We start from the raw sequence: 25,451 nt of genomic DNA, 5'->3' as shown, positions 1-25,451 counted from the left end.
ATTTAACGTATCATATCTAAAGTTAAGACCTAAGATAAGAAACATTCTGTAATACGCCCCCTTTTGTATAAAATCAATGTCAAATTTGCACTTGTGCTATTTGGGACAAAAACAGCACTCATTGCTTATATCATATGACATAAATATGAGACAAAAACTCATACAGGGGCGTTTTTGCCCCAAGCTCTTGAATCTTAGGGTATATACCTGGATTCTACAGACTTCATCATGCGATGAGTTGTTGCCTTGCATCATGTTCATGACCAATCAACTGATTATGAATATGATGCAAGATTATTTGCTGTGTATGAATTTGTGCTCATAGTGTGAGACGCTTCTCTATACCGGATCAGATGTCAGTCAGTAGGATCTGAAGCTGCTGCTGCTTCGCTCTACAGACTGAAGGCGCTGACGTGTTTTTTTTTTACACTGCAATTCAATTGAACTCAAACACTGAAGTTCAGCACACATTTGAAGGTTCAAATCGATGCATAAGGTTGACTTTTGCAGACGCTAACAAAGGAGTTAATGCATTCCAATCTTTTTTTTTTTTTTTGGGAAGCCTTTTATTAAAAAGTATTCCATTCAAAAACTTTGCATAAATATAATTTCATGATTAAGGGGGTTAAGAGTTTCCATGTGCTCTCATCTCATACATTTGATCAGCCTGACATGACTTCATTCAGCATTCATTTGCAAAAATTCATTCAAGACCGCATTCATTTGCAAAAATGTACTTTATTTCTGCACTCCTCATATTTAGACCCAATCCCATTTCTACCCCTCGTCTCGATTCTCTTTTGGTTGGAGGCCTAGGGGTAGGGAGAAGGGCAAGATAGCCCTTCAAACGAAGATTTTTCAGAACCACACTTCAAACGAAGGGGTATGAGAATTATCAGCATAAACCGGCTGCGCAAGCAAACATCATAAATGTAAGCATTTTAGGCATCAATAAAGATTTTAATGACAAGTCCCACAACATACTTTCATGTCTGATCAGGTCCATAGCTACCATAGACATTGAGAGGGGACAGTCCCCACAATAATTAGAAATCACTAAAAAAAAATATTTTTTTTCTCAAATATGGTCATTTTTAGAGAGAGATGAAAGTTACGTGTGTAATTGTGCATCTCTCTCTTTACGATGAGTGAGTCTACTTCAAAAACAGTGATATTATCCTCTCATTGCTGGAAAATAGTGATTCAGTATTGAAACTATTGTATTAATAAAAGTCACGGGGCAGCGTTGATATGTTTCTTTGCTCTTGATGTTTGTGTGTGAGCTGTGCGATCTCTGATATACAGTATGTGTGTGTGTGTGTGTGTGTGTTTGTGTGTGTGTGTGTGTGTGTGTGTGTGTTGTGTGTGTGTGTGTGTGTGTGTGTGTGTGTGTGCTTTATGCTACACTGTGGGGACCAAATGTCCCCACAAGGATAGTAAAACCTGAAAATGTTGAAATTGTGGGGAGATTGCCTGTTAGTAAATTATGTTTATCTGAAAGTATAACAATGCAAACAGGTTTTCTGTAAGGGGTAGGTTTAGGGTTAGGGGGTAGACAATATTGTTTGGTCAGTATAAAAGTAATAGAAGCCTATGTAAAGTCCCCACAATTCACAGAAACAAACGTACGTACATGTGTGTGTGTGTGTGTGTGTGTGTGTGTGTCTGTGTGTCCGACGGCCTGGCTGGTTCATCATCAAAGAATAAGAGTCAGATTAAGTGACGTTGACGGCTGACAAAAAGGGGCGCTAATGTAATCTATTTTTGCTTATAATAAACCGAAACTGACGCGAAGAGAGTGGGCTCGTGATTCAAGCAAAAAACCTCTCTACTAGTAATATAAGTAGCCTATAATTGGTGGCTTTTGTTATAACCACTAAATCCTAATGGAAGTCCCAAAACACACTACAGGTAACCATTATTTAATGGTTTTAATGGTTACAAGTTGATGGTTTGTAATGGTATTTTTGTGGTGGAAACCATTATAATTTCTGTTATGGTTTCTATAGTTTTTATGTTTTTGTTTTTTCTTCAGCAGGGTCTCCATGGGTTTTATGATGTTATTTGCCCTAAATGCCATACATTGATTGCTGTAATGTTGTGAGATATAGTAGCAGCTGTTTGTAGTTGTGGTGGGCCTATTTGGGAGAAAATCCAGGGCCGTTTTTTTTTACTCCCAGTCCGTCCCTGGTGTGTGTGTGTGTGTGTGGGTGTGTGTGTGTGTGTGTGTTAATATAAGCAGCACATTTATACAGAACAGTAATTAAACGGCTCTAATGCACACCAGTATGCAGACAGACCATGGAAGCTAAACAACATATTGGAGTCTCATTTCTTAGGGAAATATTTTCACCCCGACTCCTTGACACTGTACTACACTCTGTTTCAAGGGACAAGGGGAAGGCGTATAAAATACAATTGGGATTGGGTCTTAAACTCTCGCAGCACCTTGATGAAGTCTCAGCATCGTTAGCTTCGCTATCATAGCAGGGTTTTTAGCTCAGCCTGAGGTCATTTAGGATCCGCAGATGTGGTTACCAGCACTGACAGCTGTGTTATTGATGGTCTCAGGCTTTAACCAGACGTCAAGTTTCCCCGTGAGTGACAGACTCAAAGCTATTCTTTCACTCACTAGACATGGCGCTGGTCTTCCTGCATCCCTAAACATGCCTGGCTTTCTTCCTCCAGCCTCTGTTTCTCTACTTTCAGCTGCCTCTTTGTCTTCTCTGTGGAGAAAGCCAATGGAGCTGATACAGATCCGCCTCGCTTTGAGAGGAGCATAACTTCACGCTTTGAAAGGTTCACCTGGCACACCGAAACAACAGGCAGCGTTTGCTGCCAAAAATTACATTTCGACAAGAAAACAAGCAGGCTGCGTAGTGTCAACACAGTCTCATAAGGAAACGTCACTCTCTGGACTTTCATCCGGCGCCACAAACCCATCAGCCTCGCTCTGAATACAACACAAACCACATTCAGACGTCACTCTCCGGCTCCATTCCCTCCATTACATTCCCAAAACCAAACCTCATTCAAAATCAAGCTTAATTTCACATGTGAGAAAAACATGTTTAATTAATTTTATATTTTCATTTTTATATTATTTTTATTAAGGTTTTATTAAGCCTTCCTAATTGCTAATCAAGCTGTAATTTTGTCAAATTTGGAAATATGATATAATTGTGTATTTAGGGTACATAACACGCAAGCTATGAAATTAACCTTTGAGAGTTTTATTCCAAAAATTCTAAATGTCATGTCCACCACAGAATCATTATCAAATGCAATTCATGATTGCAGATGGCAAGAAAGAAAGAAAGAAAGAAAGAAAGAAAGAAAGAAAGAAAGAAAGAAAGAAAGAAAGAAAGAAAGACATCTGATTATCCTGTGTTGTACTGTATGTACAGTATAGACACACTGTTGTTATTGGACAAATTAAACTTGTACAAGTGTGTTTTAAGAGAGTTTATGACGTCTGTGGGCCAAAAGTATCTACAGTTGAAGAAATACCCATAAATAATATAAATATCATAAAAACATGTGGTTAAACCCACTTCAGTGTTTTGCATCATTTACACATCATAATATCTGAAATACGCTGAGGCTTTGAGGGATAATTCACTAATGCACTTTTCTTTCTTTCTTTTTGTTAAACAATGAGCTAATTTTATTAACTTTGTCATACTGTACAGGGTAAGGACAATACTTTCATGAAATGTATCAAAGCTGAGGATAGTTTCAGGTTTCTGTGAATCGCATCATTATATTTTGTCCTTCAGGTAAATGTAAGTGGAGTTCTGCATTCATTAGTTTATATTCATTATTTACTCTTTCATTGTAATATAAAATGGACTTTCAAGGATTGTAATGGATAGAGCGATTATTCATTTCTAGGTGGATTTAAATGCCAGATCAACTTTCAAGTTTTATTTTTGCTGGCCAGATTTAAGCTGTAATAATTACTCGATTCCATATGGCTTGGATATCAGATGATTATCACTTCCACTAATGCATCCCAGATGCGCCAACAACCACAAATCAACAAGGCTTTCCCTGTTTGGTGTATTTGTATTATTTGAGGAGATCAGGACTTCAATTTCACTTGACTTCCATTAGTCTTTGGACTTCAGTCATTAGCTTGAGTGTCCTACAGTCTGATATATGCATGTTAAATAATGTGATCAGTACAGACATGATGTTTAGTTCAGCTCTTAAATGAAGCAGATTGTCTTTGACTGTTATAACATGTTAAAGGTAAACAGAATTCATGTTAATGCAAGTTTCCAAATACTTTTTGAGCATCTATATTCTGCAGAATAAGTGAAATTGTTCTAGAGGAAGCTTTGAGAATGTGACATGATGTTGATCCATCAGATGTGTTTCAGATGTGCTGCTGCTAATGAAAGACTAAGCGGTTGTCATTCATATGTATGAAACAGCTGCTCACACAGTCTTGCAACCACGTTATGTTTATTTTATTTTACAGACGATCCCAGCAGTACTGGAACCAAAGTTTATAGTTGTCTATCTGCACACTGATGTCTGTGGTACTGACCAAAAATAGAGAAAATCCTCTTTGGAAACTAATCTAGGCTGGCTGTTTTGATACCGCAATGTTTTATTCAACTAGATAGGACACTCAAGGCTTTTCCCATTTCACCAGTCAGTCATTTTTGCGTTTGTGGGATAACGAGTTGATGGATTAGTTAGTGAGAAATAGCTCTGACAGACGCCCATAATGCATTGCAATGTATACATCATCTTATTGATGATAAGATCATTAAACAAGTACTAAAATCAAATTGTGTATTACATTATTTTTAAGAAAATATTCAATTAGATTATTAGAGAAGATAATCGGTGACACTTTAACTATTAACTAAGAGTTTTCCCACAATAAACTGCTAATCACTGCTTATTAATAGTTAGTAGGGTTGTTAAGTTTAGTCATAGGATTATGAGACACAGAATAAGGCCTTAATATGTGCTTTATAGATACTAATTAACAGCCAGTGAGTAATATACAAGCTAATGAGCAACAAATAGTGTTCCCTAATCAAAAGTGTTACCCGATAATTTAAAAATCAATACATTAATACATTAAAAAAAGGTTCAAATAAATCCAATCATTGTTTGTCATTTTATATTAGTTCACATTAGTCCACATTTTACATGTTTGCTATTTGTGAAAAAGATGTACACTTTAGCATACTTTTAAAAAAGAGCACTTATTTTTTAAATAATATTTGAAGTGAATGTAATTGTTGAATGTTAATTGCATATAAATGAAACGGTAATATAGTTTGAACTGATATTAAATGCAATTAGCTGGATTTTGAGGGTTTTTTTTTTTTTTTTTACCCACTTAAGTTTTGTAGTTGCAATTTATTACATTTAAAATATATTATCTTTAAGTTAATATATGAAATAACCCACCATAGTTAAATTATAAACACGTACTTTACACATGCTTTAGTATGTTAGTCTATACGTCAAAATAAGTGTCCTTAAAGCACAACAGATTATTAAAATATAATGATTTAAAATATGCTTGAAAGTAAAATGGTAACACTTTACTTAAAGCATTTATGTATAATGTATTATAAAAGGTTATTAAAGGGTACAATGCATTATAATTATTCATATTGTGCATTGTAATACATTATATCTTGTTGCCAATAATTATTACCCAATTTTTAATTGCATAGTGTAACAATGAATTGATAAGTGTTATAATGTATCAACTTAGTTACGATTATTCATGAGGTTGTACAATGCATTATAAGGCATAATTCATGCATTAAAACTACTTTTATAATGCGTTAAACACAAAGGCTTTAAGTAAAGTGTTACCAGTAAAATATTTCTGATTTGACAGTATTGAAAACTGCACTTTAAAAAAAGAAGAAAAAAACAAATTGTACTCGCTCTTAAAAGTGTCCGTAGTCATTAAAATTTACTGTCTTTAAGTACACTTAAGTGGATTTTTTCAATAGTGTATTATTTGCAAGTACATATTTTTCAATATAATTCTGAGATCATTTCAGTACAATAAACACACTTCTTTTTCAGGTATTCACAATGCATTTCACTTTAATTCTACACATTACAAACTCACACTGAGGAAATCGATCAAAACATTTCACGATTAACTTCTCTAACGTATATTTAGATTAAAGCACAGTGCTTTTTGTGTGAGCAGGACATGCTTGGATGAAACCTCTCACTCACGAGTGCATTTGACCGTTTCAAAGGAGAGAGACTGATAATCAATCAAGAGCATTGATCAGATTAATCTGATCTGTCACTTTAATGTGAAGAAACTTATCTCCTCTACATCCCTTACAGACATGCGTGAGCCACATCATCTCCACAGGGTCACAGCTGGATTTAATTTCTCCTGTTCCCGTCTCTTGAAGAGTCTCTCGTGAGCGGGAATGTAAATAACGGCAGAGGAAATCCATGTCTTGAACAGGTTGGGGATTTGTAGTGTTGTAGGAGTGATATTAGGGGTAAGTCGGCCCCATATGTTGAATAAATCATTCACTGATGTTTAATTAAAGTCCTGAGAGATAAATTAGCCTGACTGTTTAATAAAGTTTTGATGAATACCTGTGTTAGAGACATTCACACCTCATGAAGTGCTCCATTTTCATATAAATCACCGTAAGGATGAGGAGGGAGAATTAGCAAAGACAAAGCACTTCATCACTGCATCAGAAGGAGGCAGCTTTGGAAATGGCCTCTAGACTCAAGAAAGTAAATAAAGAAAGATTGAGAGAAAGCATTTCAGCATATTTGGCCAACAAAAAAAGCCTAAATAAGTGTTTGCAAGGCAGCAAAGGTTTGCATTTCAGATGATTAACCCTCGTCGTGATACTCAATGGGACATTTTTAATGGATTTTCAAAATCAATATAATAAAATAAACAATATATAGCACACAACTGAAATCATCCACTAGACGAGGTTTGAATGGATTTTGTGTCTTCTGTGAGCGTTTCGAGCTGAATTAATTTAATACTCTGGGTTTGAGGTTCAGAACAAACGCTAACGTGAACGTTTGAGGAATATCAATACAGTACGCCTCGAAAGAGCTGTAAAAAGAAATGAAAGAAAGCTTTCTATATACAGAAGTTCAGGTGCCATTCAATACTTCCAGTATGCTGCCTTCATGTAATCCTGCAGTGAAATCAAACGCCGGCCGTCCCGGGATTCCAGTCAGAATCCATTAGTAATTCCCTGCTGAGGTGCGCTCCTGGTAATCTGGGAATCTGGGAATCGAATTCCAGTTCCACAACAAAAGAGATAAGAAGAGCAAGGAAACAGACCATACTGACAGAGTTCAGCTTCTTTTCATCAACATTCTTGTAATTTCAACAGAAGTAATGCAGCTACATGTTTGTCAGGAATGCAATTTACTGTAAAATATCCATTGAACATTGATAATATTACAGTAAAATATTATACTATTATTTGTTTACATCTTGGGTGTGGATTATGTTTCAATAATTCAACAGACCATAGTCAATTATTCTACATACATCACAGTTACAATACCTCAAGACATTGTTCAGATGTTTTATTAATCTTGTATGTAATTGGGGGGGGGGGGGGCAATAAGGAAATTTAGTTTGTTGTAAATGTATTTATTATTTATTGTTTTATTAAATAATGTAACAGATGTATTACACTTTTGTATGAATTACTAAATCTATATTCAACAAGACATTTGTTTAACTAAGATATTATTCTGCTATTTTCTCTAAAAATAATTATAAAAAAAATAAATAAATGAAAAACCAAAAGGACCATTTTAGAAGTTAGAATAATTCTACTGAGTAGTTAACTTAGTTAGTGACTGAATAGTTATGTTCCCTATTGGTGTAGTTATACATATATATATATATACACACAGTTGAAGTCAATCATTTACATACACCTTTCAGAATCTGCAAAATGTTCATTATTTTAGCAAAATAAGAGGGATCATACAAAATGCATGCTATTGTTTATTTAGTACTGACCTGAATAAGATATTTCACATAAAAGATGTTTACATATGGCCCACAAGATAAAATTATAGTTGAATTTATAAAAATGACCCCGTTCAAAAGTTTACACCCCCTTGATTCTTAATACTGTGTTGTTACCTGAACGATCCACAGCTGTGATTTGTGTTTGTTTGTTTGTTTAGTGATAATGGTTCATGAGTCTCTTGTTTGTCCTGAACAGTTAAACTGCCTGCTGTTCTTCAGAAAAATCCTTCAGATCCCACAAATTCTTTGGTTTTTGTGTATTTGAACCCTTTCCAACAATTACTGTATGATTTTGAGATCCATCTTTTCACACTGAGGACAAATGAGGGACTCATGTGCAAGAAGGTTCAAACGCTCACTGATGCTCCAGAAGAAAAAAAACATGCATTAAGAGCCGGGGGTGAAAACTTTTGAAAAGAATGAATATGTACATTTTTTCTTGTTTTGCCTAAATGACGCATGACGTGATATTGTAAATATCTTCTTTTTTTTCATTTAATACAGCTCTTCAGAGGCTACATAAGATACTTACATGTTTCTCAGAAGACAACATATGTTAAATTTACCCTGGTTTTCAAATTCATAAAGTTTTCACCCCCTGGCTCTTAATGCATGTTTTTTTTTTTTTATTTTACCTTCTGGAGCATCAGTGAGTGTTTGAACCTTCTGTAATAGTTGCATATGAGTCCCTCAGTTGTTCTCAGTGTGAAAAGATGGATCTCAGAATCATACCATGTACATTTTATGCTATACTTTGTTTTTTAGTAAATATTTACATAATTTTTCAATCTATTGTATCATTCTTACATTAGTCTTTATGGCACTGTACACTATTTTCCTAGTCATGATTCATATAAAAGCCAATTTTGGTGAACGTTAAGTCATGATGTGCCCTTTTACTGTACCATTTGTATTATTATGGTGGTTATGCATATTTTAAGTGAAAGGTGATTTACTAGTTGATAGATAGATAGATAGATATATATATATATATATATATATATATATATATATATATATATATATTGCATGTGGTTATGAATTGTAAAATATAAAGGCATGCTACACATTTGAACCTTGTTTTTTTGGGAGGGGTTTTTATGTAAATTATTGGTGATTAGCTGCCATAATTGTGAGTTTTTAATACCACAGTTTTTTACATGATTTTTTCTCTCTCTATTTTGTATTTAAACAGTGATTTTTTTCAAAGCAACGCTTCATCAAGTTTTGATGTTGCACCAGAGTCACGCGGGAACGCACATGCACTTGTTGCGAAGCCGGTTCCAGAGATAGATGAGATAGATCAAATGCAAGTCATTCACTAATTGGACCCCACAGTGCCCAGTGTCTTCAAAGGGAACTACTTTTGTTTTGATCCCATAAATTGAATTGGACTGAGCTGCTGGCATCTCTTGTGCACATTACACGGCTGCTGATTGGCCCTCCCCGTACACCATCCTCTGTCCAGTCACTCCTCTTTCTCTCTCTTTCTCTGGTGGCAGCCTCTTTCTGTCACACGGCTATGGCAGTTGTGGAAAGAATCCATTATGCTGGGATCTCCAAATCCTCAACGGCCCAGAGTCAAGATTAAAAGAGTGACTGCCCACACACATTTATTCTCATCATCCCACTGAAGCTTCACTTTACATCGTCAGGCGGGCCAATAAGAGTTGGCTTTTTTGTTGTTTTCCAGTGGGCCGATGAATATCTCTTCTTTGCCAGATTATTTCAGTTTATGTTGGCAGTTTGTGCTGACTGAATGAGTTCAGCATCGCCAGTTTATTCCTCAGAGGGTCTTTCCATGATTTGTGCCTTTGTCATCGAAGCCTTTGTTTGGTTATCACAGCTTGTCAATGACAATAAGGTTCATATGACAGTGTGAATTAAGATGTGAGAACAAACACAGTAGCAGAGCGTCAGTCATTATGCTTTGAGTTCAGAAGTCATGGTTTTTCAGATATCTGGTTAAAAAAGTGATACAACCTGCTGTCTTTGTGCTTTAGTGCTTCTCAACGCTAATGTAACTCCAGTAGATCAGCTCTTTGTAAGGCCTGAGCTGAAGCTGATTAAACAATTCCCTCTCTCTCAGATGTTGTGTTGGAAAGTAACACAGTCTGTTCTAATGGTGAATTATGAACCGATTAAAAATAACTGATTCATGTGAAACACTGTACTATGCATGATGACTTTTGCAAATAAGAGAGTTATTTTAATATAAATTGACCTGTTTGAGTTTGATACTGTGAACATGAGATGTTTTCATTGTTTTTGTATGAGCAAACATACAGCTCTGATTAAATTAAGTTATATCATTGGATAGCTATATATATGTATATGTGATTTTTCATGATTCACAGATAAATAGAAAGTTCAAAAGAACATAATTTAATTGAAATATAAATCTTGTAACATTAATAATGTTTTTACTGTCACTTTTGATCAATTTAATGTGTGCTTGGTGAATAAAAGCATACTTTTTTTTTATAGTCTTACTGACCGCAAACGTTTGAATACATTTTAATTAATAGTCAATGATGAACCCTGTGTTACTTTCTTTGAATGGAAAGAACACTATTTATTTCATCTTTACTGACTTAAACTTTAGATAGTGCTCAGTATAGTGTAATAGCATATTCCTATATGTGTATTTATAAAAATATACATTACTGCATGATTGTATTTCTTAAGCCCAATGATTGCCTTACTGTCATCCATATAGACTGAATCCAAGCCGTTATACCAATGATCGTACTTTCTCTAAGAGGGGTGAAAATCCATTTACATTTAAATGCAAGACTACAGTATAAAGCTGTGCTGAAATTAGCGCTGTCTCAAAACACCCCCATCTCAACTCAGAGTCTATTAGCAGTAGGGATGCACCGATACCGATACTGGTATTGGTATCGGGCCCGATACTGAGCTCCTGTACTCGTACTCGTTAAAATGCCCCGATACCAAACGCTGATACCACACAGCATGTGATAAGTGCCATATTCAGACAGAGAAATACAAACAACAGAACAACAGACAGCAGAATGGAGTTATTAGAGATTAAGGATGTCTACAAAGTATATGCATGCAATGAAATTAATGTTAAACATTCAGTATTGAAGCCTGTATAGCTGATGTGCGCGAGCTGATGGGCTAAGCAAAGCACACTGATGCTGGTTTCACACTGCAAGCGTGAGTGGATTGAGCGCGCGGCGGCGCAGATGAGTGAGCTCGTCGAGTGAATATCCCTTTCTCACAGACATCACTGGATAGTTTGTAGTTCGGTCGGATATGTCAAAAACAAGTAAGTAAAACGATACACGAGTTACTTAACGGTAGGGAGGGAGGGAGGGAGGGAGGGAGAGAGAGAGAGCGTGCGCGCACTTCAGTTGTGTGATCTTTATTGATGTTCACTCACTTGGCACACGTATCATTTGGCTTAAAACTAAATTGTAAATATAAGACCATTTATAGGGGTATTCACTATAAACCATCATTTATTTTCAACCTTAAGCATACACGACATTCTGGCGAAAGTGAAACTAACAGCCTGCGCTATGTTCTGTACTTGTCCCTCTCATGCTGCACCAGTACTAATACGTGCGCACGTTGCGCGTTTTGCTTGCTTCATGATTGATTATGCATTATATGAGTGAATTTGGAATATAAATTGCAGCACGTTTCAGATGAAAAAAGCAACTTTTATTTCTGAAAATATCACAGTTAGGTGATTTATAAGGAGTGGTTCCCTGCATTATTACAGCAAAACTCGTAATTACAGTACTGAGCCGCTGCAATGGAGCCGCTCTAATGCGATTAAATTAAAGATGATGTACCATAGAGCAAAAAAATGAACAGTGAAAGTAACAAAAACTTGTAAAATACATTTTAATGGGCATAATTAAGTGTGACTACCAGTAAAATTTATACAAATTTGGGAAAACAAATTATTCAAACCGAGTCTTGGAAAAAAACTGAAGTCCAGGTTTGCATGAAGCTGGTTTGCAGCATGCCCAGGAGACTACAGGCTGTCATTAAGGCTAAGGGTGGCCCGACAGAGTATTGATAGTTGTGTAAATATTGTCATACTAACAGCTGTCTGAATCATTTTTGGTTGATTGTAATCCATTATGTACCTTTCTATCAAAGTTACCTGACATTATCAAGCTGAATTTGTGCAGACACAATTTTACTCTGAGTTCTTGTCATATTTTATTACCATTTTCTAAACTATAGCGAATAAACCGTGATAATGTGAGACATTTTAAAGGTGTTTGAATAAATTTTGGGTTCACTGTATTTATTTGATAAATGAAGCTAACCAATTAACATTATATATACTTTTTGGTTTCTGTACCCAATATTTAAAAAATGTACAAATGCAATTAAAATATCAGTATCGGTACTCGATATCGGCAAGTACCAAAAATAAAAGTATCGGTATCGGACAAGTACTGTAGAAAGTGGTAAAAAGTGCACCCCTAATTAGCAGCCATTTTCAGCGATCACGACATCCATCCCAGTGCTAAAGCTCTGAGCAAGTATTGCTAATGAAAAATTGTGGCTGAAACCACACATACTACTCCCACCTTAAACTCCCTGGTGGCATGTACTGTACATTATGTTAGTAAGATTTCTTATAAGCACTAAACCGATGCGGCTGTGCGCAGCAGATTCATAATGACATTTTCATATTAAAGATTGAGACTCGCTGACTTTCAACATGTTTATGACTTCTGAGATTTCAATGCAATTTTACAAGCATTAATTGTGTTACTCAGTTGTGTCACAATCATAATAAGCTTTTCATTAAAGTCCACTGTGTGTTAGCAGTCCCAGTTCATGCTGTAAATTAACTCTGTCTAATAACTGACACACAGTTCTTCCAATTAAGCCAATATCTGTGTCATTATTGACACTCAATAATAAGCTCAGAGTGTAAACGTTAGTCCAGTCCGACTGAAGTAAGGCTCTGTTTTCTAAACATTTGTAGTTTCTTTATGCACTATCCGGTCTTGACTCGGCTCGAGGCTACAGGTCAGAAATCTGTGAGAAGACACGGTTGGTTCAGAGTTGGTCACGTCCACAGAAGGAGAGCTTAATCAGAGCAGCATTACATTGATTATGAATGTGTCTGGCCTAACAATAGGCCGAGCTGATGGATGCATCTATCGGAGGCACGCGCTTTCATTGACCTTCAGAGCTTATTGTCTTTAAGTCTGGCGGAGGGACTTAGACAGAGAACCGGGTGGTAACTGGGCTAAAGAGAGAGGCAGAGCGGATGGTATGGATTTTGCATTAGTTTGTACTGGTGGGGAGTGTGCTGTCGAGATCGGCCACTCGTTTCCATCGGGAAAAGCAGACATTTGTGTAAAATCTTAAATGATAAAACGTTGTCTCCTTGTACAGCGGCAGTATCAGAGGTAGCTGTCAATTAAGCTTTAAATGACTGAAAATGCCTTCAGTCATGCCACGAGCAGCAGCGCTGGTCAGGATTTAGTGAGAAACTGGCTAATGTCTGTCCAATTCATTTTTTGTAGACTCGGATCAATATGCACACTAGAACGTGTTCCAAACCCTAGTGTGCTGCCTACATAGGCAGTGAGCATAACCTTGTAAATGAGTGGTTTGGGATGATCAGTATAATCTGTAAACTAAAGCAATATATAAACAAGCCTTTGCACCATATGTAATACGTCTTTTGAATAAAGGGTAGAATTACAGTGTTTTTAGGAGAGATGAATGCATTAATTAATTATTTATTTGATGTGCTTTGTGAATTGTATTGATATGTGAATTGTACTGTCATTGTTGTAAGCGAGACCTAAGACCAATTTTCAGCCAAGGCTGAGCAATAAAATAACTAACTAACTAAAAAAAGATTTTTCAAAGCAAAACAAAGATTATGTAGTATGTTTTAAAATAAAATATTATGCCATTATATCAATATTATGTCAAACGATTATTACTTTCGACTTCAAAATATCACATTTAATTCAAAACAACTCTTTTGTTAAATTTACTAGAGTCACACAATCACGTCACTTTCAGTACTAGAAACATAAGATAACGGCAATAAGTAAATATATATGCACAAAGGATAGGATAAAGACTATCAATATCAATTGCCTATCAATCTTATAATTGATCTATACATACACTAGTATATAAAACCACCTCTTATTTTCACCAAGGCTGCATTTATTTGAAAATACAGGAAAAAACTGTAATATAGTGAAATATTAATATAATTTAAAATAGCTGTTTTGTAAATTAATCTATGTTCAAATGTAACATTTTCAGCATCATTACTCCAGTCTTGAGTGTCACATGATCTTCAGAAATCATTCTAATATACTGATTTACTGCTCAACAAACATTTCTGATTATTATCAATGTTGAAAACAGTTGTGCTGCACAATATTTTTTGTGGAAACTGATGCATTTTATTTTTCAGGATTCACAGATGAATAGAAAGTTCAAAAGAACAGCATTTATTTGAAATTGAAATCTTTAGTAACATTATAAATGTCTTTGCTGTCACTTTTGATCAATTTAATGATGAATAAAATGTCTTTCAAATAAAAAAATCTCTCTGACCCCAACTTTTGAAAGCGGCATAGCTTTACTGAACATTAATATGCAATAATACTTCCCATATTCTCTTTGAACTGTTATATATCTAGACTACATTTGGCCAGTGTGTAAAATCCGAGATGAAGCACCGGAATAGCCCTTCAGGATCTGCATGCATATGATATATAACGTGAACTTCTGCTGTATAATTCTGGCCTGTGACTCATGAAGAAGAAGCATGTTCCTTTAATGTTCTTCTGCTGCTGTGCTGGACTGGGCTTGATCCTGTCTCGCAGCCAAACTATGTGCATATTAAGATTACACTGATGGATCTATCGTCTTTCAGCTGGAAGAACTGCTATTTTCTTGTCTCACATGCCAATGGTAATTTATCCCTTAAGTCAAAGAAAGATCAAGAAAGGTAAGCCAACACATGCTATGAAGACTTAACAAGATCCTTTTGTTCAAGTTTAATTTAGCCGAGATTCTTCTGTGTTTATGCACATCTTAAATTAATTATTTTGCACAATTCTGGTCCTTCTTATTACCATCATTTGATTCGAAAAATGTAAAGGTTAATAACTGAGGCCAAACTAAAAATATAAACTCTATATCACACAGCCAGTCCTGACATTTCAATTGTTTTAGACTCGCAGTGCCTTTTCTATTTAATAAATCCCCTCTGAATGTGTGACGAGCAGCTGTAATTGCATGATTTGAGGTATTGCCATGACTAGTCGTCGTCGCACAAAAGTGCAGTGATGATAAAAATATGTTGTTTGATGATTCACATTTGACAGTCTCTAATTTTCCCTGCATTCGCATTCAACCGTCAGCAGCGCCAAGGTATGCAGCATTCAGCTAAAAATGTCAGTCTCTACCCAAGTCTTGATCTCTTTCTGAATAATGTTTGGATTAATAAACTTCTCCGACAAATGACAGCAAGTTGCAGCAAAGTTCACAAAAGAACACGACGGGTTGGAATAAATCCAGCTAATTCACCAGAGAGCATCGGAAAGAATGAACTTCAGCCCGTAAGGCTCCCATAAGTATGCAAATAAAGTAGATCTTTGCATTCGAAATTGCATTAACATTTGCATTTATGTGGGCCGTAGCTCTTTTGATAAATGACCTCTTGTCTTGCCTTGGGACATCAGAAATGCACAATGATTTATCTGATTCGAGCGAGCTTGTGGAGAGACTTTCGACGACCGGGATGCAATCGCTTGCAGATGACAGCAAAGTGCCCCGGCCTAACCAGAGGTGAGTCCTTATGTATCATTACAGAGCAGAAGCTGTACTATCTCTCATTCACAGCTATTAATAGGACCAGGAAGCTCTGTGCATTTGGCTGACAGCAATAGCAATATCGATGGCTGCAGATTCTGGATCATATCCATTATAGATTATACAGTGACACAGGGACGACTCCACTGCAGTCCTTCACTAATAGAGGTGAACGCTTCGATATTATACATCAGAAGCCATTGGCTCGTGTCACCCTTCTTATTATTGCTGCATGTCTTTTTGTAGGACGTCTCTTCGATCCTCATTTTTGTCAGATTTCGCCTCGCCGGGGTCCCAGCTGCACCTCATTCGATGCACAATGCTCAGAGAAGAATGAGATTCAATCAGCGATGCCACGTTCAGAGATACAGCTTCTCCAAATTGATAGATCCCATGGATGAGAGCCTTGGCAATATGTGTATGATGAGCGACAACAATAGCTTAGTAATGGCAGTGTTAAATCTGAGCTGGAACAAAAAGGGATGTTCTTCTTCTCGTGCATTTATCAAACGAAAAATAACTTTTTTAATGTCAATGATGACAAACGGCAAATGCAAAAAGAGAATACATCTGTAACCCTACTATAAAGACATCTCTCAACCTGCCAGAAATGACTAGGTGAGCCAGCTATGTTGGCATGTGCATAAAAACAAGGCACTGACTCAGATTATTTGTTGGTTTTGTCATTAAACATGGTGTCACATCACACGGAAACAGCTCCAAACAAAGACACACACACACACACACACACACTTGTTGACAGTCAGCCAATGGCGTCTCTAACACACACCCTTGATGTCATTCGCATAGGCCTTGCTTCTGCGTTTTGTCCTTCAAAAGACCAAACGAGCGTGTCATAGCGATTTTGTTGCAGATCTCAAAGCCTTAGGAGTCTTCCATTTGGTATGAATCACGACGCGTGAATCAGGCAAGACAACATCCTTGAGCAAAACAACTGATTAATCGGACATCTAAGTGTGTGTTTGGACGTGGAGGGTTAGGGGCTCTAATTATGTGACATGAGTGTGAATGCAGGAATATTTTGCACGCTCTGCCTTTCAGAAGGACAGGAGGAACATGAGTGAAACTAATTGCTGAGGTGGCTTTGCAGCAGAAGGGAAACAGTAGCAACGCAAACACAACAAGTAAGCAGCGCTTCAGCGGCAGTGAGCAAAACCGCTCATTCAGTCAAATAAAAGTGCAAAGAGTGGGTGGATAAAATGGATGCGTATCCACTAGGTGCGCCTAAATGGGAAAATTCATACAACGTGCCAAAGATGCTTAGGAGGCTTCATTTGTAGGCTGGGTAATCACAGAATGACGCTATGAACGATTAACCCTTGCTTAACCCGTGCATAAAATGTTATTACCTCCGTATCGTCCTCATCCTCCTCACTCGTAATCAGTTCCTCCGGAGCTCGAATAAACCACCACTGGATCTCTAAGTAAACCGAGGACATCCCACTTTGAAAGGCACATGCCATTTCAATGTTCTGTCCTTCCCTTGCAGTGATGTTAGTAGGGAAATCAGTAAACATTCCTGCAAGAGAGACATAGCAAGTTAACAGTCTACCAGTGCTTATATTTAACTCTTATATATCTTATATATCTTTCATTTTTATACAACCTTATAATGTTTTTTTTAAATAATAATAATAATAATAATAATAATATTATAGCAAAACTAATACAATTAATTAAATATGTTCTGCTTTTATTAAACATCATAAACTGTAAATATTTAAAATAATAATAACAATCGATAAATGTATTGAATAAAACAAAGTTCTTATAATTAATTTAAATAGTTTGTGTGTGCATATATATATATATAATATATAATATATATATATATATATGTATTAAATTAATACTTCAGACTGGAATTGACGTGTTCGTGCAGCAGTGGCTGTCTTTGTGAACTGGAATGAAATGAAGGACTTTGGTCCGCTGCGTTTATAAGGGTTTTAATGAGCGCTGTCCGCGGTGCTGAAAAACAACCGCAGTCCGTTTAACGAAGCCCATTTCTGAGCATCCGCCACTTGAGATGCAAGTCGCGCATGCTGTTCCTTCAAAATTACCCTTTACTACCTATAATGCTAGCAAAGACACATAGCACGAGTTCATGTGGAGAGGAAGGACAGATGCGAGACGATACGCAGACGTTGAACGAGTTTTCCCGAAATCAACAGTTGATTTTTTTCCATTCCTCTGCTCGTCACGGACAGCAGGTTGGCGTATTTCTAACTTTTGTCACTTATTGTTTAAAGAGTGATACAAAAAAGCATGCATCGGAAAAATAGCCTTTAGAGTTGATCATTTGGTGTACTATATTGCGGACTGCTGTGATGCATTAAAAGTCCGTAAATGTATTTTCAGCCGTAAATGTTCTTACCATCAAGAGAAAATCCAACTTGAATGGACAAACAGGAAAAGAGCACAAATCCAATACTATCATGTAAGGTCCCCATCATTCCAAAGACAGCTGAGATCTCACATGAGCTGGAAAAGAGATTTGCTCCAGAAATGTTCAGCGCATTAAGCGAAAGCCACGCGGAGAAGATGCGGAGTGGGGAAACATGCTGCAACTCTGCAACTCTCTCTCACACAGGTGCTCTCGGATCTCCACTGACTCTGAGGGGTGTTGATGGAGTAATGATGCTCTCTCTCTCTCTCGCTCTCGTGAACGTCAGTGTGCGGCTCTCACGCGCTCCCTATTGCTCGCGGAAAGAGTACGCAGCACTCAAAGGAGATCACTCTCTCCTTTCACTCTGACTTCGCTCTATATTTTCAACGAACTTGTGTGTTATGCTAAAAAATATCAGGGGTTTCGCTTACCCAGTGTTTGCAATAAAGTGCAATTAAAAATCATAGTTTTTCTTAATCGAGTTTATGTTATGCTATATATGCTATATATATATATATATATATATATATATATATTCCAAACACATAAGTCCTTCGTTCATCTTAGGAACACAAATTAAAGGGGTCATGGCATGGATTTATTATTATTATTATTATTTTAATATGTTCCTTGAGGTTTACTTGTAATATAAATACCGTTTTTGCACAATAAATAAATGTGTAAAATGTATTTTCGACCCTCATTCCGAGCCTCTGTCTAACACGACCTGTTTTAAGGGGCGGGTCCTTTAAGGCTTGTCAGTAATCAGCCACTGTTATGATTGGCTAAAGTCTCTGCATAGGAAACAATAGGTGCGTTCGACTTGAAGCACGGCTACAGACGGCGATCAGCGAGAGCAGCCGCTTGCAGTCAGGGGCGGAGCTGAAAACGGATGTGTCAAGCCGGACACTTTCTGCTCCCGTTAGTGACACTCACGCGATGTTTGCATACTCTATCACAGATAAAGTGAATAAAATGCTCTATTTGTCAAATACACAGACATTTCAGAAACGTTTTCCTGAGCAACAGAAACACTTTTTATATACTGCTTAATACAGAGCCATCTGCTCAAGAAAAAGTTCAACGTAAACTATTTAAATACTAATAAAGTGGGGGTAAATATACTTTCATCAGTGTTTTATGATAAACGTGACTCAATATAACATTGCGACTACAGTAAAAAAGCTTTTACTGTTCTAATAACAGATTTATGAGCAGTATTGGATTTGAAGACGTTAGAAACACACGTCATTGTTGTCATGTGGTGAATTTGGCCAATTGTGAAACAGCTGTGTCGTCATCAGCGCTCCCGCAGTCGCTCTGGAGAAATTGCGCCGGCTGAGTCAGCCGGTTGCTCTCGAAACGCTATCGCGGTACTTTGATGCCACACGTGACAGTGACGTGTGGTCGGCGCCGGTTCAAGTCGGACTAAATTTCTAACCGGCATGCACTGCTTCAAGTCAGCCGCCGATCGGTCTGCTAAGTGCTGCATGAAGTCGAACGCACCTATTATCATAGGAACCTAGCTATTGCATGACAGTGTTTTGACAACATAATCAAAATAAAATAGTAATTTCCAAACAAAGGTTTTCCAAACTTACGGTTTGTGATGCAGCTGCAGTCAGATCTTGCTCCGCTTCATCTTTCAACATGTATTTGTGACTCTCCATGACACTGTGCCTCGATTACAAAACAAAATGCTCCGATCAATCCTCCGACACGATCCGGGGTGCCATTAAAAATAAACTATCCACTTGTTCCTTATGCTGAGCTCAAGACGTGAACGAGCTGTTTAAACCAAACGCATCAAAGCGATCATTCTTTCGCTCCATTCACAGAAACATAGCAAGGACATCAGTAAAACAGTCCATGTGACATCAGTGGTTCAACCGTAATTTTACGAAGCTACGAGAATACTTTTTGTGTGCAAAGAAAACAAAAATAATGACTTTATTCAACAATTCTTCTCTTCTCCATTATGGAGAGTACCACGACGCATGCTTTCCTCTGCTCGTAAACAAGGCACAGCCACTAGAAGGCAAGTCTGCAACCTTTAGCCAAAAAAGCATGATGGCTAAAGTGTAATGGCTAAACCAATCCTTCCGCTTTGGCAGTATGTGGGAAAGGAGACCAGAGGCTTTTTTTTTACAGATGTGAATGGAGGAGAGCCTTCACTACGCTGAATAAACTGCTTTTTAGAGCAAACTGCTTATCTTTTAATGAACTGACAGCCTATTGGCTAATCTTCAACATTTTTTACACTAAACAATACTTTTAGATTTAACTATTTTTAGAGTTTACACTAATAAAACAAACAAACAAAAAAATAATTTTATAAGAGAAGTCACTGACTTTTTGTGACAAGTGCTTACGACACTTCTTATTTATTCCTATGGTATCTGAAAATGGTGATTGAGTGTTGCACAATTCTGACTTAAATTAAATGACCTCAAGGCAGTAATGTGATTGGTTATTAAAGGGATAGTTTACCCAAAATAATTAATTCTGTCATTAATTACTCCGTGTGTTGCAGCTGACACACAAGAGCATACGCTGTTTGGATACTTCCAAAATGGCGCTAGGGTGATGCGGAGGAGATGCATTTGAATAAAGTTTGTTTTTTTGCATAAAAAAAGTATTCTCGTAGCTTCGTAAAATTATGGTTGAACCCCTGATGTCACATGGATTATTTTACAGATCTCTATGCTACGTTTCTGGACCTTGATCTTGGACCCCTGATGTCTATGAGAGGTCAGAAAACTCTCAGAATTCATCAAAATGAATTGATGAATGTGTTCTGAAGATGAACGAAGGTCTTATGGGTTAATGACAGAAATTTCATTTCTGGGTGAACTAACCCTTTAAGGCACTTCTGATCCAAGTTGACCATTAAGCATTCCCCAATAGTAAGTAATATAGACCTTAATCTTAACGTGTGTTTCCGAAGGTTTGGAACAATGTGAGGGTAAGTAACTAATGACAGAATTTTCATTTTTGGGCGAACTATCCCTTTAATACTACTACTACTACTACTACTAATAATAATAATAATAAACTATTTGTGGTAAGGTTAGTATTAATCAAAACTGAACATGATTCATCATATTTTTGCTATAGTTGTATCAAAAATAAATAAATAAATAATTGAATTAATGAATGAATAAATCAGTCAATCAATCACTCTGGCATGCATTAATGAATTTTTATAATTTTTTTCTGCTAAATTAAAGAATTTTTTTTTTTTTGTATTATTATTATTTTTTTATTTCATTATGGTTTTTATTTCATTTTATTCATTATTTATTAATGGTATGAATCTTGATAAAGGTTTTGACACTTGCTTTACGAATGCACAAATTAATGGACATTATGAAAAAGGTTAAATGGTCCTGTAAGATTGTCACGAATCCGGTCTATGAACTTCCGTTCACTCACCACCAGAGGTCACTTGCTCACCACATTGACTCTTGCACTACACTAACTGTTGCACGTCACCCCCGGACTACAATTCCCATCATCCATTGCACTGACGACACACACACAGCTGATTGCACTAATCAGCAGCTGATTCCCATCACACTCCTTACTTAACCCATGGACTCCCTCAGTCAGATCGCTGAGTATTGTATAGCGTATATCACGCTCCTAGCGATAGCTACTCTATGGCGCCCACTTAGTTGTGATAGAGCCTTGTCTGTTTTCTTGTGTTTTGATTCCTGCCCGTGTTTCCTGGATTAATCCTTTGCCTTGCCGTTTGGACTCTGTTTGCACCTCGGTTGGACTACTGCTCGTGTACCTGGATTATCTCTATGCCTTGCCCTGTTGGATATTGTTTGCCGATTGTAGACCCACGCTTGCCCTAGGATTATTCTTTGTCTTGCCTGTGTTGTACCTGTTTGCCATTGCATGAATCTTGCTTGTTTTGTGACCACGTCCCTGAATAAAAGCCTTGCAAATGGATCCGCTTGCCTCTCATCTCGTCAGCTCCGTAACAAAAATATAGGCACACTTCTGCTGTTCGTGGTGAAAACTGAACACAGATGGGAATCAAATTTCTTCTAGTGGAAACATCTGGTATTGCAGCCAAACAAAATCTGTTTTGTGATATCAACCTCAAATTTGGAACACAACTTTAGATTTATGCCGTTGAATTTTGTACAGTCTTAGAGTAAAACATGTTTTAGAAATCATATATTGAATATGTATGCATATATTTAATTTCACTTAAGTTAAGCAATTAAAACATTCAATATCTTATCAGTAAACACCAAATAGATTCCCTCTCAAACCTCATAAAGACTAACTTTAGCTGAATTTGTGACGCTTTGGACAGCAAATCATTTATTTTCTCCTACAAATAATTACCAGCAGAGCATCTCAAAACCTAGCAATCTGACTCACTGTCTAAATAAAATCAAACCTGTCATTATACAGGTCCTACTGGAGATAGGATGCATGCATGAGCCCCACTTGAGTAAAAGCATAAATCAGCATTTCAAGGTAAGGCAGCAGCACAGGTACTTTAGACTTGCTCACCCCACAGATTCCTCTGGTGCATGGAAAAATAATTACACTTTTTTTCTAGACTGATGATGGTGGCAGAAATGTAAATTGTGTTCAGCATCTGTGATATTTATTATAGTGCTTTCAGTATTAATATTTTATACCTGGTCGGATAACCCGCTCTCTGATGCACATCATGCAGATAAGACGAGGCCCGTAGACTACTGATGCCCTTCACAATCACTTCTACAGGCCACAGATTGAGAAATATTCAAATGCATTGCACTGGCTAAAGGCTTTATCCCTTGCAAACACTTTGTGTGACAGAGACATGGACTCTGTAACACATGTAAGGTAATATAAGGTAGATTGACTCCCTTTTTCTGAACATTTGTGTGATTTTTAATCCATCTGAATTTTTAGTTTTTTTTTGAGAACATATATTTGACCCTGGACCACAAAACCAGTCTTAAATCGCTGGGGTATATTTGTAGCAATAGCCAACAATACATTGTATGGGTCAAAATTATACATTTTTCTTTTATGCCAAAATCATTAGGATATTAAGTAAAGATCATGTTCCATGAAGATATTTAGTAAATTTCCTACTGTAAATATATCAAAATTAAATGTTTGATTAGAAATATGCATTGCTAAGTACTTCATTTGAACAACTTTAAAGGAGATTTTCTCAATATTTAGATTTTTTTGCTCCCTCAGATTCCAGATTTTCAAATAGTTGTATCTCAGACAAATATTGTCCGATCATAACAAACCATACATCAGTGGAGAGATTATTTATTCAAATCTCAGTTTCGAAACATTGACCCTTATGACTGGTTTTGTGGTCCAGGGTCACATATTTAGATGTGTACAAATTCATAAATTCATGGAGTTAATCCATATATTTGACATGCATTTAAACATCTTCATTATTCTGCATAATCTGCTGGCCAATCAGGTGAAATCGTTGAATCTGATTTTATATTTCATTGCTATTGACGATCCCAATTAAAAATAAACTATATATGATTATGTTACTAAATTAATTCAAATAAATTGTCAAATTACCAGTATTGACATCGTTACCTAAACTATGTCACTTCATTTAATTTTCAAGTTGGAAACTAAAACTGAAATAAAAATCTATGGAATAAAAATGTAATAAAATTAAATCAATTTACTAAAACTTCAAAAGTAAAATGAAAGTTAATGAAGTTAATTCAAAATATAAAATTCTGAAACAGTATATCATGATACACATACATTTACAAAGAATATTTAATTTGATGAGTATTTTATATGAATGACTTACAAGTACCTGATTTTAAACTTAGAATTGTGAGATTTAAACAAATTTTAAATAAAAACATTTATTTTGTAATTTTGAGAGAACATTCAAGAAAAAAATGTGTGTGTGTGTGTGTGTGTGTATATATATATACTGTATAAAAGCCCCAGCTTGGGAATCATCTCATGAAAATGATCCTCTTTCATAATTTTTAGTTTTGTTTCAGTGTCAATATACACAATATATCCTGGCTGTGTCAAAGGCTCTTAAACATATACATATATATAACATGTCATGCATGATAATGCTTTTTTTTTTTTTTAACTGCCTAGAATGTGTCTGAATGTTGCAGAATCTTAAGACTAAAATCAGACTCTGTGTGAATGTACATGTCTGGATGACGTCAGTAGGAGAAAGGGTATTCACTTTTTAATGGCGTGGAGGAAGAAGAAAGGAAATGTCATCAGGAAAAGTAGATTACGTCATCACTATTAATAGAATATAAAAGTCTGCAAATACTGCTCCATCTCTTCTTGAAATGATACATTCTTGAGAATGTGGGCGCTTCTGCAATACACTCAAAGAATCATCCGAGGACACATCTGATGCAGAACATCTGTGAATCTACAGAAACAAACAATGCTTTAGTGGCGGGACAAACTACAGAGGAATCAGTATCCTCTAATTTCATCATCATTCCCAATGACAGAAGCATCCTGTCCATCATGCTGGGTGCTATTTAGTACAAATATCTCAATCTATTGGTTTCCTCGTCTGCATGACCTCCTCAGCTTTTACCCCCTCATCACGCAGACACATTCTCATCGGCTTGTAAATATAGATTTGCCTAATACTTAGTCATTGCTAATAGCATATGCATTAGACAAATGAGAGGTACAAGCCTAAGGGGGTTTATTGAATACACCGTACCTTGGGAAATTAATTATAGCCCATGGTGTTGTATTAAATGTCAGCTGGGTGCTGCTCAAGAGGAACAGGAAGGATCAACGGTCAAGTCGTTTTGCATAGTGAAAAATGCAAATCGTGATTGAAAAAAAATAATAAAATAAAAATTCTAGTATAGATATGCATCCAATTTGTGTTCAAATGGTTATTTATTGATTTTACACTTAATTAATTTTAAATCTGTGAGGTCACTTTGGGGCGTTGCGTATCCACATGGTGATTTAAAGTATTGAGATTCACAGCACAGCGGCTGATCAGCAATACACTTGGCAAGAGATTCATGAAGCAGCATCATTTGTCAAAGTCCAGAATGGTAGACAGAGGCTTTGCCTGGCCTATAAATGTTGGCTCAAATCTAAGCTAAATATTTGGCAGGGAAACACCAGACGCAG

The 25,451-nt window shown here is 36.4% G+C and overlaps 1 protein-coding gene across 1 annotated transcript in view; it reads right to left on the bottom strand.

Moving 5' to 3' along the window:
• LOC306863382 (V-set and transmembrane domain-containing protein 2A-like) overlaps positions 1–18,366 on the bottom strand; it is a gene marked incomplete at both ends in the record, with an annotated part of 44,453 nt that extends 26,087 nt beyond the window's left edge. Inside the window, 2 exons of the mRNA XM_079406687.1 lie at positions 17,263–17,432; positions 18,288–18,366. Coding sequence (XP_079262813.1) covers positions 17,263–17,432; positions 18,288–18,366 — 249 coding nt within the window. The remainder of the gene's footprint in view (positions 1–17,262; positions 17,433–18,287) is intronic.
• Between the last annotated feature and the right edge of the window lie 7,085 nt (positions 18,367–25,451).

This window comes from Barbus barbus (genome assembly GCF_936440315.1).
Source record: "Barbus barbus genome assembly, chromosome: 44".
NCBI lineage: Eukaryota > Metazoa > Chordata > Actinopteri > Cypriniformes > Cyprinidae > Barbus > Barbus barbus.
The sequence above is the reverse complement of the archived record's forward strand: the minus strand, read 5'-3'. Positions and strand labels throughout refer to the sequence as shown.